Consider the following 13,438-nt stretch of genomic DNA (forward strand, 5'->3'; position numbering starts at 1 on the left):
CAGATTCAATGCAGCTTCAAGAAACATGAGATATTTCAGAGCCCTGGAGGATAATGAAATGTTAGAAAAACTTCAAAGCAAACCTTGAAGAAGCAATGCTCAAATTCACATCATGAGCTCCCTTGGCTATTTTTCTAACTATGAGAGAGGTCAGCCTTACTTAAACATAGAAACAGGTGAAAAATGGATGGTTAACCTAGCCAAACACTTTTCGCTGCTACCCTTGGGGTTGCTTTCTCCTCCCCTCCTGCAAATCTAGAGCTAGAATTGTGATTAATGACTATTCTATGCTGGATGCCGTAGAATGGGTGCCGAGCTGAGCTTCAATGGTTTAATCACTATTTTCTTCACATGGCATTGGAGAGTCGGGGTGGCTGCAGGTCTGTGGGGGGGCAGACCAGCCAGGGCTGGAGGCTTCCGTGGACAGAGCTGTTCATGCTTCTTCCTCCCGACCAATGGTGGGAGCTCAGGAGAGGCTGTCAGCGACGACGAGTCAGGATTTGATTTTTTTTTTTCTGATAAAAGCTTTTTATTGTTTCCATTTGGCCCAATGCTTGGGAGAAGGCTCCACATTAGGTTAAAAAGATGCCTAATGGTTTCAGGGAGCAACTCAGGCAGAAGCCAGGTACCAGAGGAATGCAGAGGACACCCTCAAAGGCCTCTGGGCTCCAAAGGCTTCTAGTCTTCTTCGAGAGTGAGCCTTTCAAAGAGATACCCGCCCGGCCCAGCCTGGGCGTCAGCTGGCCTGCTGAGGCCTGCCAGGTGCTTGCCCGTCTTCTCCGGGAGTTTCACCTGCGCACCCAGGACGCGGTTCTCCAGGAAGTCACACAGCTGAGGGTATGTGCGGGCAGAAGCCGGAGCCCGCAGGTCCCTGCGTCGGGTTCTCCTCCAGGACTGTGGAGGCTTCCCTGGCACCCTGAGCGTTACCCCACTCATCTTGGACGGCGTCAGCTCATCCTGGAAGAGAATGAGACCCCCCCATGCTGGTTTTGCAGCTTTAAGAGATGCTCAGTGCCCTTGAGCTTTCTCGGGCAACTCACAGAGGAAGTGGCCCACACCTTCCAGAGGCACAGTGTCACAGCTGAAATAAAGCCCAGAGACAGGTAGGTGTAGGACGCCTGCAGATGCAGGGTGACCGGGTGGTTGACGGGGCCACCACCTTGGTGGAATAATTCTGATGAGTTTGAGAGCTCACGGTTGTTCGGCAATAGGAGTTAAGGATGTAGAACGGCGTTGGCTGGCCTCGTAGGCTGAGGACAGCTGAGGTGGTTCTGAAGGTGGTGACTGGGGAGAGGCTGGAGGGTGGTTGGAGGCTGGACGAAGGGGCGTCCCTGGGTCTGTTCTATCCAAACATTGTTGAAGCAAGAGCTAGGTCTGGGGCACTTCTGAGGGCACTGCTAGCTTGGATGTTTTAATTGGAGCAGATGTCAACTAGGCCCCAATATGAGACCGATGACCAACACTATTGCTACAGGTAATGAGATAAATAATAGTGTCAACACTTAGGAGAGCTGGAAAAGGAGACTTTCCTGCCAGAAAGAAACGGTTTGATCGGGAGAGTTAGATGTTGACAGCAACTGGCTGGATCGTTTCTCTGTCAGGGCTCTCCAGACCTGGGCCATTTTTTGCTCCTACTTTGAAGTTGCCTGCCACATTCCTTCTCTGAAAAAAAAAAATACTGAAAGCTTCTGAATTTCCAAAAAGTGGTGGTAGGCAATCCAACCTGCAACTGTTTCAGGGACCTGGTCGCTGCGTGTACTGGAATGCTGCGTTGCCATGCAAAGGTGACTATGGAAAACCAAACAGAGCAGAACCTTCACAGGCAGGCGTGAAGGAACAGCGCGCTGGTCGCTGATATTCGGTGGAGAAATGAGCTGAGTTACGGGAACTTCAGGGAGAGCTAGATGGTCTCTACCGTGTCCTCCCAAGGCCCGTGGCCAGGAAAAAATGACGGTTTCCTTAGCTTATGTGACTATGGGTCTTGGGACCTCATACACTTGATACAGTAAGTATCGTTTATCTTACCGAAATCCCAGCTCCCCCACGCATTAACTAGAGCACAGGTGACCAACACCAGGCCCGTGGGCCCAATCTGGCCCTCCGCCTTGTTTTATCTGGCCAGGCGCCTTGTTTCTACCCAGTGTCAGCACCAAGCTCTCACCGAACTATTAAGGAGTAGTTACATTTATCCAGTCCTAAAATGACTTTCGGCCCTTTGAAGGCAACCGAAATGCATGGGTTTGACACCCCTGAACTAGGTGTGAGGTATATGAGAGCTCTCTACCATCTTCACAGATTTCTGCTTCAAGCATAAAACTATTCTACAATAAAACACTTATTTACAAATGGGATGCCCATTGTTCAAAAAGCAGGGCAGGATTGGGGGAGTGGATGGATACAAACCTGTCTCAGGGAGCCAGGCAGGCACAGAGGGTAGAAAATGAACCCAGCATGGGCCAAGACTCCAGAGAGAAGGTAGCAAAAACTAAAGGGACCATTTTCACCATTTGAATTAATGTAGTTTATCCACGGACAACTGGGAGTTGAGCACTGTCCAATAGTGAGTGTGCAAGAAAGAGTCCCATGATGGACAGGTGAGGAGAGCCCCGCCCCATCCTCCTCTGGCTCCATGAGCGATGGGACACTGACCGATAGGTCTGGCCACAGGAGAATGGGCTGTTAGGTCATTGATGTCTGGCCCTGTAATTCCAGGTGGTAATGGAAGTACCAAAATTACCTCCTGAAAGGTGGCACCAAAGAACTGGGAGTAAAATGCTGTGAGTAAGGGGAGCGTCTGAACACTTTTCTGAAGTCTCTGGTTACGTGTGGTTATTTGATGGATTGCGTGAGCCCCAGCCCACCTCACGTATGTGCGTGCTCTGTTGTTGAGTCCTGAGCCTGTTTGCGTGGCCTTCAACAAGGACTGGCAAATGCATCTAGGAAAGAAGATAAAAACTCATTTTCAAATCTTTTCATTCCTTGGAGGAACACTATCATTTCTCATTATTATCAATTCTTTCATCTGAGGATCATGGAGCATGACCTCAAATGTTTTCCAGATGCCTAATGGAATGCGTGTTGGAGGAAAATAACTGTGTTTCGTTTGGTGCACAGTTGAACTCTGTTACTTACATGGCAGAAGAAAACAAACCAATGGGCTCGGAGGCCATCTTTTCTACTCCCCATCACTCAGTATTAAAAATAGGACTAGAAAATATGTAGTAACATATAATACAAGTAATAATATTGTCCAGGTTAAAAAAAAAACCTTCCTTTATTTAAATAACTCTCTCTTTGGTTATTTTTGGGGTACGAGTCACCTAGAGTCCTGGACTCCTTTTGAAGTTCTTCAGCCGATTAGCTTATTTATCATCCAATAATAAAATTTTCTTTTTGTCCCTATCCTACCCACATACTTTAGTATTACTTAGTGGCATTACTCAGCTAGGGTACCTAATGCACTCTGCTTTCGATAGTATTACAGTTGTTTCTACTGCTTACTTCTAGAATGGGTCAAGTCACCTAGCAGACCTGGTGAGTGTAACAGGCCTTGGGGATTTTCCTTCCCACCTACAACACGGCGCCCTGTCTGCATGGGATCCCGCCCGTCTCCGCAAATACAAATTATCTCACTTCCTGCCGTGCGGCCGGCCGACGAGGGGTCATAAAATTCAGAGGAAAACCTTTCCTCAGTTCAAACTGAGATCATTAATTTCTTGCCTCTTTGAGACTTGGCAGTCAGGGTGTAAGGCAATAACTTAAAAAGGAGAAACCCCAACCTTACATAAAGTTGACTTTCTATATTTCCATGATATGACACGATATTCCCTCAGCTATAAAACATCTTGACTCATCTGGCTCCTTATTTACATGGTAATTCCATTATTTAATTTGATGGGTTGTCTGAAGGATAATTTATAGAGTTGTTGAAAATATATTGACTTCAGGTCCTGAAGCCACCATATTTTTCATGCTTCAAGTGTTAAAGAAAATGAAAATAATACATATGAAAATAGTTCTGGCCAACACATGTGAGTGTTTTCCTCCCTGGTTTCTCCTCAAACGTCCCTGCCCAGGCATTGTCAACTCATTTCTGACTCCTACGGGCCACTCTCCAGTGGTTCCGTTACAAAGAACCCTTTAAAACAGAGCTTCAGTGTCCCAGGTTCGATTCCCAGCTAGGGTACATTCCTGGGTTGCAGGCCATAACCCCCAGCAACCGCACATTGATGTTTCTCTCTCTCTCTCTCTCTCTCTCTCTCTCTCTCTCTCTCCCTCCCTCCCTTCCCTCCCTAAAAATAAATAAATAAAATCTTTAAAAAAAAAAAACAGAGCTTCCACTTTAAGAGCAGAAAAGATTATAGAAATGAGGCAAGTGGGAGGATATGATGAGAAATTTTTTAACCCTGGACTTGGCTTTTATTAGATTCCAGGTAGGTTACTAGTGGCTTTAACCTACGCAGCTATTTGATGGTAATAGGAGAACTGCAGCACGGATAGCTCGAATAACGCTCACATTAATACGTCATTCCTAAAGCTTCCCTGAGAACCATCTCCTAGGACAATGAGCTTTACAATTTGGGCATAGACATGACTATTATTCTTTAGTAGAATCCTAGCTGCTTGAAAAGAATATTTATATATTTTTATTTTCAATATTATCATTGCTCATTTTCAGGGAAAGAAACCCTGAGGACTGGGCCCCACCGAGCCTGTCTGGAATATCCACAGCTATTTGCATCACCCTTGCAAAGCAACAACTACAATAATGCCAAAGCAACAGCAATACAAATGAAAGTCGCCACCGTTGAGTACCCACTTGGCCGTAGGCTCTGAGATACATGCAGGATTATTTCTTTTTCATTCCATGACGTAATCAGTGGAGTAAATGTCACATAATTTGAGTGCGTGGCTAATGACACAAGGCTAGATGATGGCCGTGTGAGTCTTTTAGCCACGTGGCTCTGGTGCACTGGTCCACCCTCCTCTCCATCATGATTCCTTTCCCTCCGCAGAGTGTCCAGATATCGATAGAGAAGACATTTCTAACCAATTGGCAGGCTTCCCAGACACTATTAACACCAGCATAGCAACAATAGGGTGTCACACACACACACACACACACACACACATACACTCACACACACACATACACACATTACCAACCTCAAGAAACCCCCATGGGTCATCAAGGCTTGAGCAAAATGGAAGTTTATTTCTCTCTCTACAAAAACATTAAAAACCTATCTCTTCCACGTAAATTAAAAGAAATAAAATGAAGAAATAGCATTCTTCAACTCAAAACAGAGAAAAAGTTGTGAGATTCTGGATAAAAGCACCTAGAAAGCTTAGTAAAAGGTTTTTGTGTACTTGGGAAAAAACTTATTTCCCAATTCCTCTGGGAACAGAACAAAAAAATAAATAAATAAACAACTTGGCTTAGAATATAGCATGAAGATAATTAAAATGAAAAATTAGCTGTGAATTACGACTGAGGGTGGGATATTGATGATGTGTATGGAGTCATTAAATCTCTTAGTCTAAAAAAAAAATAGAGAGCGCACTGTCTCCCGGAAATGCCTCTCTAACGCGGGGGGAGCAGTGCGCCACGGCGGTAATGCGACCAGCCTGGTCGCTGTCGCGGCTCTACCACAGTTTCAAGCTGTGTGAGCTTGAGTAGGTTACTTAACCTTTCTGAGACCTCATTTTTCTCATTTCTACAGACGGATGGATTATCCATAATAGAAGTGTGTATCATGCCTTTAACACAGTGTTTGCATCCCGGCTACTACTGCATCTCAGCTACTACTGTGGCTTTTGTATTTAGATGTAGTCCGGACTGAAAGTGGAGCTGTGGACTCCATTGGGTCTCCATTTCCCGTCAGGCAAAGAGACATGTAATGAATGTCTGTTATGTTTTGACTACCCAGAATTTGAGTGGCTTTCATATTTGGCAGGGATCACAAAGTTGGGACAAGCCACAGGGAGGCAGATATTTCTTCTCGCCAACTTCTTAGCATTAAAGTGGAGACGCGCCCCTGGTTGGCTGATGAAATGCGCCAGCTGGGGTTGTGGACATGCGTGAGCGAAGTGGTGAATGAGAGCGGAGGTCGCCGGGGGTCGTCTTCTGGGGCTGTGCTAGGAATAACGGTACAGCGTGTGCCTGGGGATTACGGGACATGGTGGGACAGTAGCCAGTCTCCAGTGATAATGGCATCGGTAGTAGCATCCTGCATAGCCTCTGTAGTGGAGACTCGGCCATTCCCAGCTCCCTTTGGCTCTTGTCTGTATTCCCAAGCTCAATTTTCTTGTCATTATAATGACTCTAGGATGGGTCCCTCAGCTATATCCACAATAATTCTTCATGACAATTCTCTGCCCCTACCTGCCCCAAAATAAACCCTCTCAATGGTATTTAACATAAACATTTGTTTCAAATGCCTATGCATGCAGGTCGATAGGGGATTGGCTCCTCTAGGCTGGACTCAAAGGGGCATGGATCCAAGCTGAGTTTATATCCAAGTCTGCTCCACATTTTCCTCATCTCCACTGAACAGGCAACTCTTAGAGGTATTTGCATGTGATGGTGAAAGGCAAGAATGTGCAGCAGCAGGCCCAACTGAGCAAGCACATTGCAAACGTCTGCTAACATGCCATTGGCTGAAACAAGTCACATGGTTAAGTCCCGTATCAATAAGGCAGGAAAATATACCCTGCCTGTTGTGGACAGAACAGCAAAGTCCCAGGAAGTGGATCCTGCAAAGTCTAAGGCTACGTATTCAGAGAAGGGCGAAGAATTGAGGACAATAAATAAATTGACCACATATGAGTTCCTCTCATCTTTCCAACTGAAGTCTTTTCTGCTTATATTAGCAATGTACCTTGCTATATAATATAGATACTATTAAGGGAGTGAACTGTGTTTCTTTACAGAGTTTGGGGAAGTCTCAGATTGTTATCTGGTCTGCACAGAGCTGAAGGCAATGGAAATCTAGTGTCTTCCCATATATTAAACAATAGGAACCCGGCAGCCTATGACATATCGTTGCAACATGAATTATTAAATTGTCTGTTTGACCTGGAATGCAGTCCCCACTGAGTGACTACTGCTACAGAGTAGCATAAAGAACATGCATCATTCAAAGAAGGCAAGGTGGGGCGCTCGTATCCAATAGCACTGGATAACTTGAAAAGGAACAATAAGCTCAACTCCTTATATTTTTTGTCTCAAGATACAAACTGAAAACCAAAAACTTTATGTGACTGCTAAAATAATGTTTCATACATTTTATACCTGCAGCGCTGAGGTCATGAGCTGAAAAGCAAAGATGGAGAGGATTCTATGCTTTGCCCCATTGCTTTAGTTAAATACACAATGTTTCCAAATTCCTTAGAACACTGACTGAGAAAGAATGGGCATCTGAGAATAGGAGTGGTTGTTTATGTGGTAACATTTGAAAGAATTCCACCTCCCTAAGCCTCCACAGTCCGCTGTGCCTGCTTTGCACCTGAAGCAGGTTCATTTTCCTTGTCTAAACACCATGTCTCCCTCGCCTGTTTTTCAAAAGGACATCAATTTTCCCCCTTCCCCATCTCACCTCTTGTTTTTGTACAAACTTTAGGAAGGGTCAGATTGCATCTTCCTGTGGGTCTGAAGAGGTCTCTCACACAAAGAGAATGACAGCTCTTTGTTAATGTGTGTCACAAAAAATTCTGAGCAGTGTGAGTGGGAAAAGGATTCCAAGGATGTGAGAACAAATAGGAAAAATATAAATATAGATCAGACTCATTTATTTTGAAATCTGGAAGGCAGAACAGATTCTGGATTCAATATGCTGGAAGAGTAGAGGAGGCTTTGAGTGGAACGGGAGAAGCGATGCTATCCCTCCGCATAGCACAGAGGGGGATTGTGATGGAGTGAATTTACCGTGTGCCGCCCACTCACCGCCCACTTTCCACCTATAGTGGACAGGAAGGCAGAGAAGGGTTGCCCTTCCTAAGGCCTTAAAATGTGATTTGTGAGGGAAGCGCTAGCATTTCTGAATAATATCTTCATGGTACAGTAGCCCCACTTTATCCATGGGATAGATGCAGATGCCTAGCACTGCAGATAGCACTGAACCTTTCAAATGATGGTTTGTTTTTTTTTTTTCTGTACATGCATGCCTTTTATGTAAAGGGAAAACATTATGGATTCTCTTCAGCATATCTGAATTGCCATCATCACTGCTCTTGCACTTCGGGGCCATTCTTAGGTGAAATACGGTTGACTTGAAGACAAGCACTGCGATCCCTGGACAGCTGGTCTGATAAGCGAGACACCCACAAAGTGACTGATGGGCAGGTGGCCCGGACAGAGCGGAGGCGCTGGACAAAGGGCTGATTCACATCCAGGGCAGGATGGAGTGGGACAGTGTGAGGTGTCACCTCGCTACTCAGAATGGTGCAGTTTTCAACGTAGGGATTGTTTGTTTCTGGAATTTGCCATGTAATATTTTTGGACTGAGGTTGGGCAAGGGTGATTGAAGCTGTGGAGAGAGAAACCTGTGGAAAGGAGGGACAGATGTGCTCTTAGTCAGACAGTGTTTTGGCGAGGGCGGGGGGCGGGGCTGGAGCCGGTGACCTAGAGATGGGCTCTTCGATTCCAGTGCTGCGAAAGTGTGTAGGATGCCAGACACCGAGAAGGGCACCTACTCCCTGGGAGCATCGTGGAGAAGGTACAATAGGTCCTGACTCAGAGTGAGGTTTGATTATGACTTTCCGATCATTGTCAGTCCCGGGGACTGACATTAGGCGGAACTCCCTAAGCTGCCGTTTGTTTTGTTTAATTCAAACAAAAGACAAACAAACAAAAAAATGAGATCTCCATGATAGAGAGAAATAGCTCCTTATTCAATTTTCCTAACAGGTTAGCGTGTATTAAACTCAGGAAATTTAAAAAGATAGCATAATATCAGAAACTGAGATTAAATTACCAGTGGCCTAAGAAAGAATAAATCTAATTGAAAACAGCAGGAGGGGCATGTATGAAAAACAGGAAAACAAAGATAATAGTAAAAATTAGATTAAAAAAATTAGAAAGGGTCAGAAAGACAGTGGTGAAAATGAAAGACAAGCAAAGAAAACAAATATCAAGTGTGTAATTGGAGTTCTAAAGATTAAAAAACAAGAATCATGAAATAAAAATAGTATTTGAAAGTATAATTTGTTATCTGTACTTTCAGCATTGCTAAGAAAGCTCAGCCAGTTGAACTCTTCTGTGGATAACAACTATAAAATCTGAAAAAAAAAATGCAAAGGGTGGTTGGTTGCTGGAGAGAGAACAGAAGCAGGCAGATTTTATGGAGCCTGTGCTTGGAAGCAAGAGGGAGAGTTAGTGTGAGTTCTCGATGATTTTTTTTTTTAAGTTTGGGGAAGGTGTACTTGCTGGGGCATTGGTGGAAAAATTACAGTCTTTTTGGCTAAAGAGACCAGAAAATGTAGGCTGGGAAAAACCAAGGCACTGGAGAAGAAGAAATATTTCCAAAGAAGAATAAGCTAGAGAGGGAATATTTGACTCATGCCTGCCTCCATCCCTGGATGATTTGGGTGCCATGCGTTACTGAAGTAGGCTCAAAACACCTTAGCTAAAAAAGTTTTTCTCTGAGATTAGAGCTGACTTCCAAGAATGACTTTGCAGTTGAAGTCCAACCAAGTCAGATATTTGCTAAAACAAACAAACAAATAAACCTAGAAAACGAACGTTCATCAGCAAAATAACAACTGAGAATCTCCTTGACATAACAGTAGTAATGCCCCACATTAGCTGATATATGAAGAACTAGAAAAATAGAACTCCTTATCCAAAGAAAAACAATCAGTGAAGACCACACTTGAGATGACTCAGATTTTGGAATTAGCAAGCAAGTGTTTTAAGGAAGATATAATGTCCTCAGTAATGGAAAAGAAAATCTGCTTACAATGAATCAAAAGACACACAGAGATTCAAAGTAAATGGATAGAAAAAGATATTCTAAATGGAATACTACACAGCAGAAAGAAAGAAGGAACTCCCACCCTTCACGACAGCATGGATGCAACTGGAGAGACTTATGCTGAGTGAAAGAAGCCAGGTGGTGAAAGACAAATACCATGTGATCTCACCTAAAAGTAGAACCTAATCAACAAAACAAACATGCAAGCAGCATGGAACCAGAGACATGGAAATAAAGAACAAACTGACAGGGGCCAGAGGGGAGGAAGGAGGAAGGTAATGGGGGAAGTAGGAGAAGGGGCAGGTCAAAGAACGTGTGTCAGGACCCATGAGCATGCACAGTGGGGTGGGGATTGACTGTAGGGGGTGGGGAGGGTGGGCAGGGCAGGAGAGAGAAATGGGGGAAAATGTGGGACAACTGTAACTGAACAATAATAAGAAATAGTGTTTAAAAAAGAAAGCAGGGGTAGCTATCCTTACATCAGACAAAAGAAACTTTAAGCCCAAGACTGTAAGAAGAGACAAAGAAAGTCATTTTAAAATGACTAAAAGGTCAATCCAACAAGAGGATATAGCATTTATAAATATCTATGCACCCAACATAGGAACACCCAAATACATAAAGCAAATATTAGCCAACCTGAAGGAAGAAACTGACAACATTTTGCTAAGAGTAGGGGATTCAATCCCCTACAAAGGATAGATCATCTAGACAAAAATCAATAAGGAAACACAGGTATTAAAATACACATTAGAGTAGATGGACTTCACAGACATTTATGAACATTCCGTCCATCAGCAACAGAGCACACGCTCATCCCAAGCACACAGGAAACATCGTCCAGGATAGGTCACATGGTAGGACCCAATAGTCAAAATTAACATTGCTGTTGGGCCACCGATGGGGCTGCCAGGGTACCAACATGGCCGTGGCGGGAAAGGGTGTGGGCTGGGCCACGTGTGACGATGACACATCGTGGCACTGCTGTAAACTCCTGAGTGCTCACCGGGGAAGCCAGCCTTGAAGAGCTGAGTGTGCCGCCTGCCCAGTGTGGGGCTCTGGAGCTGGGAAGGCAAGTCCTGCATCCAAGCAGCTCGATGTTCTGTCCCCAACTCCCACATACAGGCATCTCTCGGGACAACTGGCACAGGCACCACAAGACCTGGGGCGAGAGAAAACCCTACCACACAAAGCAAAAAATGAGCTGGATGCCCTGCTTCCGACACTGAGACTGGCCCTCACCATACACTGAGTGTAGGGGAGTCAGCAATAAGACTTTGAGGCCGAACGCTGCAGCTTCTCTTGGGACTCCCGGGGTCATACAAGCATAACATGGATTATTGACGTGGTCTATATGCATCTGACAATGAACTGGTCCACACCAAGCCCCTTGTAGAGAACAGCATTGTGATCATTGAGAGCGTACCCCACCAACAGTGCTGTGAGTCCCACCAGGCACTTCCCTGGGCCACCAGACAAGGGCCAAGCTGATTCCTGAGAAGGAAGAGACTTTAAACAAAGAAAAGATCAAAGAAAATTCAGAAGAAATATGATGAAAGGAAAAGCAACGCCAAGATCAGCAGTCTTCTAAAGGAACGCTTCCAGCAGGGCGAGCTTCTTGCACGCCTCGCGTCAAGACCAGGCCAACGTGGCTGTGCAGATGGCCGTGTGCTGGGGGGCACGGAGCTGGGGAAAATCAAGGCCCTGAAAGCAAATAAATCCTCCTCCCTCCTGTCTTAGCTCATGGAATAAAGGTGTTTATCGTTCTAAAAAAATTAGCGTTGCCCGTAATTGGACTAATCAGCAGCATGTACCTCCTGATGTTAGGCACTAAAAAGGCAATCTTGTTTCTATTGTTTTCCTGCCAACAAAGCATAACTGGAATCTAACCATAAGGAACCATCAAACACACACGAATTACACTCTGTGAAGTAACTGATCTGTTGCTTTGTTATCTGTTTGTTTTTACTATGAAGGACTTGATTGTAGAATGGGCAACATCTGCTGCTGTCTGTGAAATTAGACAATGTCTCATTCATGTTAATTCCTTGATGTTGATAAAATTTCCATGGACATTTAGCAAAATTCTATATTGTAAGAAAATGTACACTGTAGTATCTAGGGGTCTGGGGTATCCGGTGTGCAATTTCCTTGTAAATGGTTAAGAAATAAATAGTAGAGTAAGAGACAGACAATAGTGAGGAGAAAGAAGGAGAAAGAGGGATGATGGAAAAGGAAAGAATAAAACGATGTTGGGTGAAGGGCATCAGAGGATTTTTGTGCTCTTCTTACAACTTTACGTAAGATTTAACAGTACGTCAAACACAGAAGCAAAAACAAACATTTTCAGTGGGGAAAAACTATTATGATCTAGGTGCGGAGGGAAACTCCATATTGCAAAAGTTGAAAAGCGCCTGTGTGGGAATCACATCCATGTGGCCATTTAACTCTCCAGCCTGACCAGTGAAGAAGACGGATGGGCCGTCCCGAGCCCATCGGTAATTGCAAGTTTAATCAGAGGATGACACCAATTACAGCCGCTGCTCCATATGTGGTCTCCTTATTAGAACAAGTCAACAGAGCCCTTGGGACCTGGCAGGTAGCTAATGATTTTTCCCCCCAGGGCTGCTGAAGAACAGCTACTAGAGATTAGGGTACAAATGACAACAGTTCCTTGAGGTAACATAAACCACCCAGCTTTGTCCTAGGTAGACATTCTGACCATCAGTCATTGTTTCAGATCAGTGGGGACATGGGATGGGTCCTGGAGGCTAGACATTTTTATAATCGCTGTGGCCTTGGGATAACTGTGCTATGAGGACTGAAACATCAACCCATATTTCCTTCCTCGGTGTGTGAAGTAGGTATTTGTACATTTAACTAATTTCCTTTTTAGTTCAACTCCTTCTATTCGTATCAGATTTACTATGAAAAATAATGGGACCACTTAGTTCATAGTTCATGACATCATGGCATTGCCCCCTAGGCAGAAAAGAGATGGTCATCCCTTCCAAAGGAGAAGAGGCGGCTGGAGTTGAAGGGAAATGCAGAGGCTCATGGAGCTGTAATCTCTTCTTCTTGGAAAGAAGGGAGTGTATTCTAAGTTGTATGAGTGATAGCTGAATTTTAGTGAGGTTTTTTAAGGCATAAGAATGAGAAAAATGACGTGTGGGATTATTCCATGTGTAAAGGGAGCCAGTGGGGGACATTTGTCATTCCTGTCTGCCCGGCATCTAAATGGTGGGTTGCAGAAGAATGATTAAAACCTGAGGTTATTCTGGGAGCGTTTGTGGTTGGCTGCCACAGATTCCTGCATTCAAAAGAAAGGAATGGCCTCACCATCCTGTGGGGGAATTTTGGTTGTGTCCTGTATCTTTTTTTTTAAAGATTTTATCTATTTATTTTCAGAGAGGGAAGGGAGGGAGAAAGAGAGAGAGAAACATCAATGTGAGGTTGCTGGGGGT

At 44.5% G+C, this 13,438-nt stretch overlaps 1 protein-coding gene and 1 non-coding gene across 2 annotated transcripts; one reads left to right on the forward strand and one right to left on the reverse strand.

Annotated features, from left to right (window-relative positions):
* Positions 1 to 678: 678 nt before the first annotated feature.
* LOC123827784 (ferritin light chain-like) lies at positions 679 to 1,778 on the reverse strand. The gene is made up of 3 exons (XM_045852257.1): positions 1,724 to 1,778; positions 1,059 to 1,174; positions 679 to 957 (listed from the first exon to the last, which is right to left on the reverse strand). The coding sequence occupies exons 1-3, from the start codon at positions 1,776 to 1,778 to the stop codon at positions 679 to 681; spliced, it is 450 nt and encodes a 149-aa protein (XP_045708213.1).
* A 9,152-nt stretch (positions 1,779 to 10,930) lies between these two features.
* LOC123830090 lies at positions 10,931 to 11,013 on the forward strand. The gene has a single exon (XR_006787694.1). It is a non-coding gene; the product is annotated as a small nucleolar RNA SNORD55/SNORD39 (small nucleolar RNA).
* The last annotated feature ends 2,425 nt before the right edge of the window (positions 11,014 to 13,438 follow it).

This window comes from Phyllostomus hastatus, unplaced genomic scaffold (assembly GCF_019186645.2).
Source record: "Phyllostomus hastatus isolate PE091 unplaced genomic scaffold, TTU_PhHast_1.1 phas_contig_137, whole genome shotgun sequence".
NCBI lineage: Eukaryota > Metazoa > Chordata > Mammalia > Chiroptera > Phyllostomidae > Phyllostomus > Phyllostomus hastatus.

What these genes read in the sequence shown, in the direction of transcription:
- LOC123827784 (XM_045852257.1), bottom strand. Translation starts at nt 1,778, where the DNA reads ATGGCAACGCAGCATTCCAGTACACGCAGCGACCAGGTCCCTGAAACA. An exon ending in GGTCCCTGAAACAGTTGCAG is followed by an intron (nt 1,175 to 1,723) that starts GTTGGATTGCCT and finishes CAAACTCATCAG; the next exon opens with AATTATTCCACCAAGGTGGT. An exon ending in TGACACTGTGCCTCTGGAAG is followed by an intron (nt 958 to 1,058) that starts GTGTGGGCCACT and finishes ATTCTCTTCCAG; the next exon opens with GATGAGCTGACGCCGTCCAA.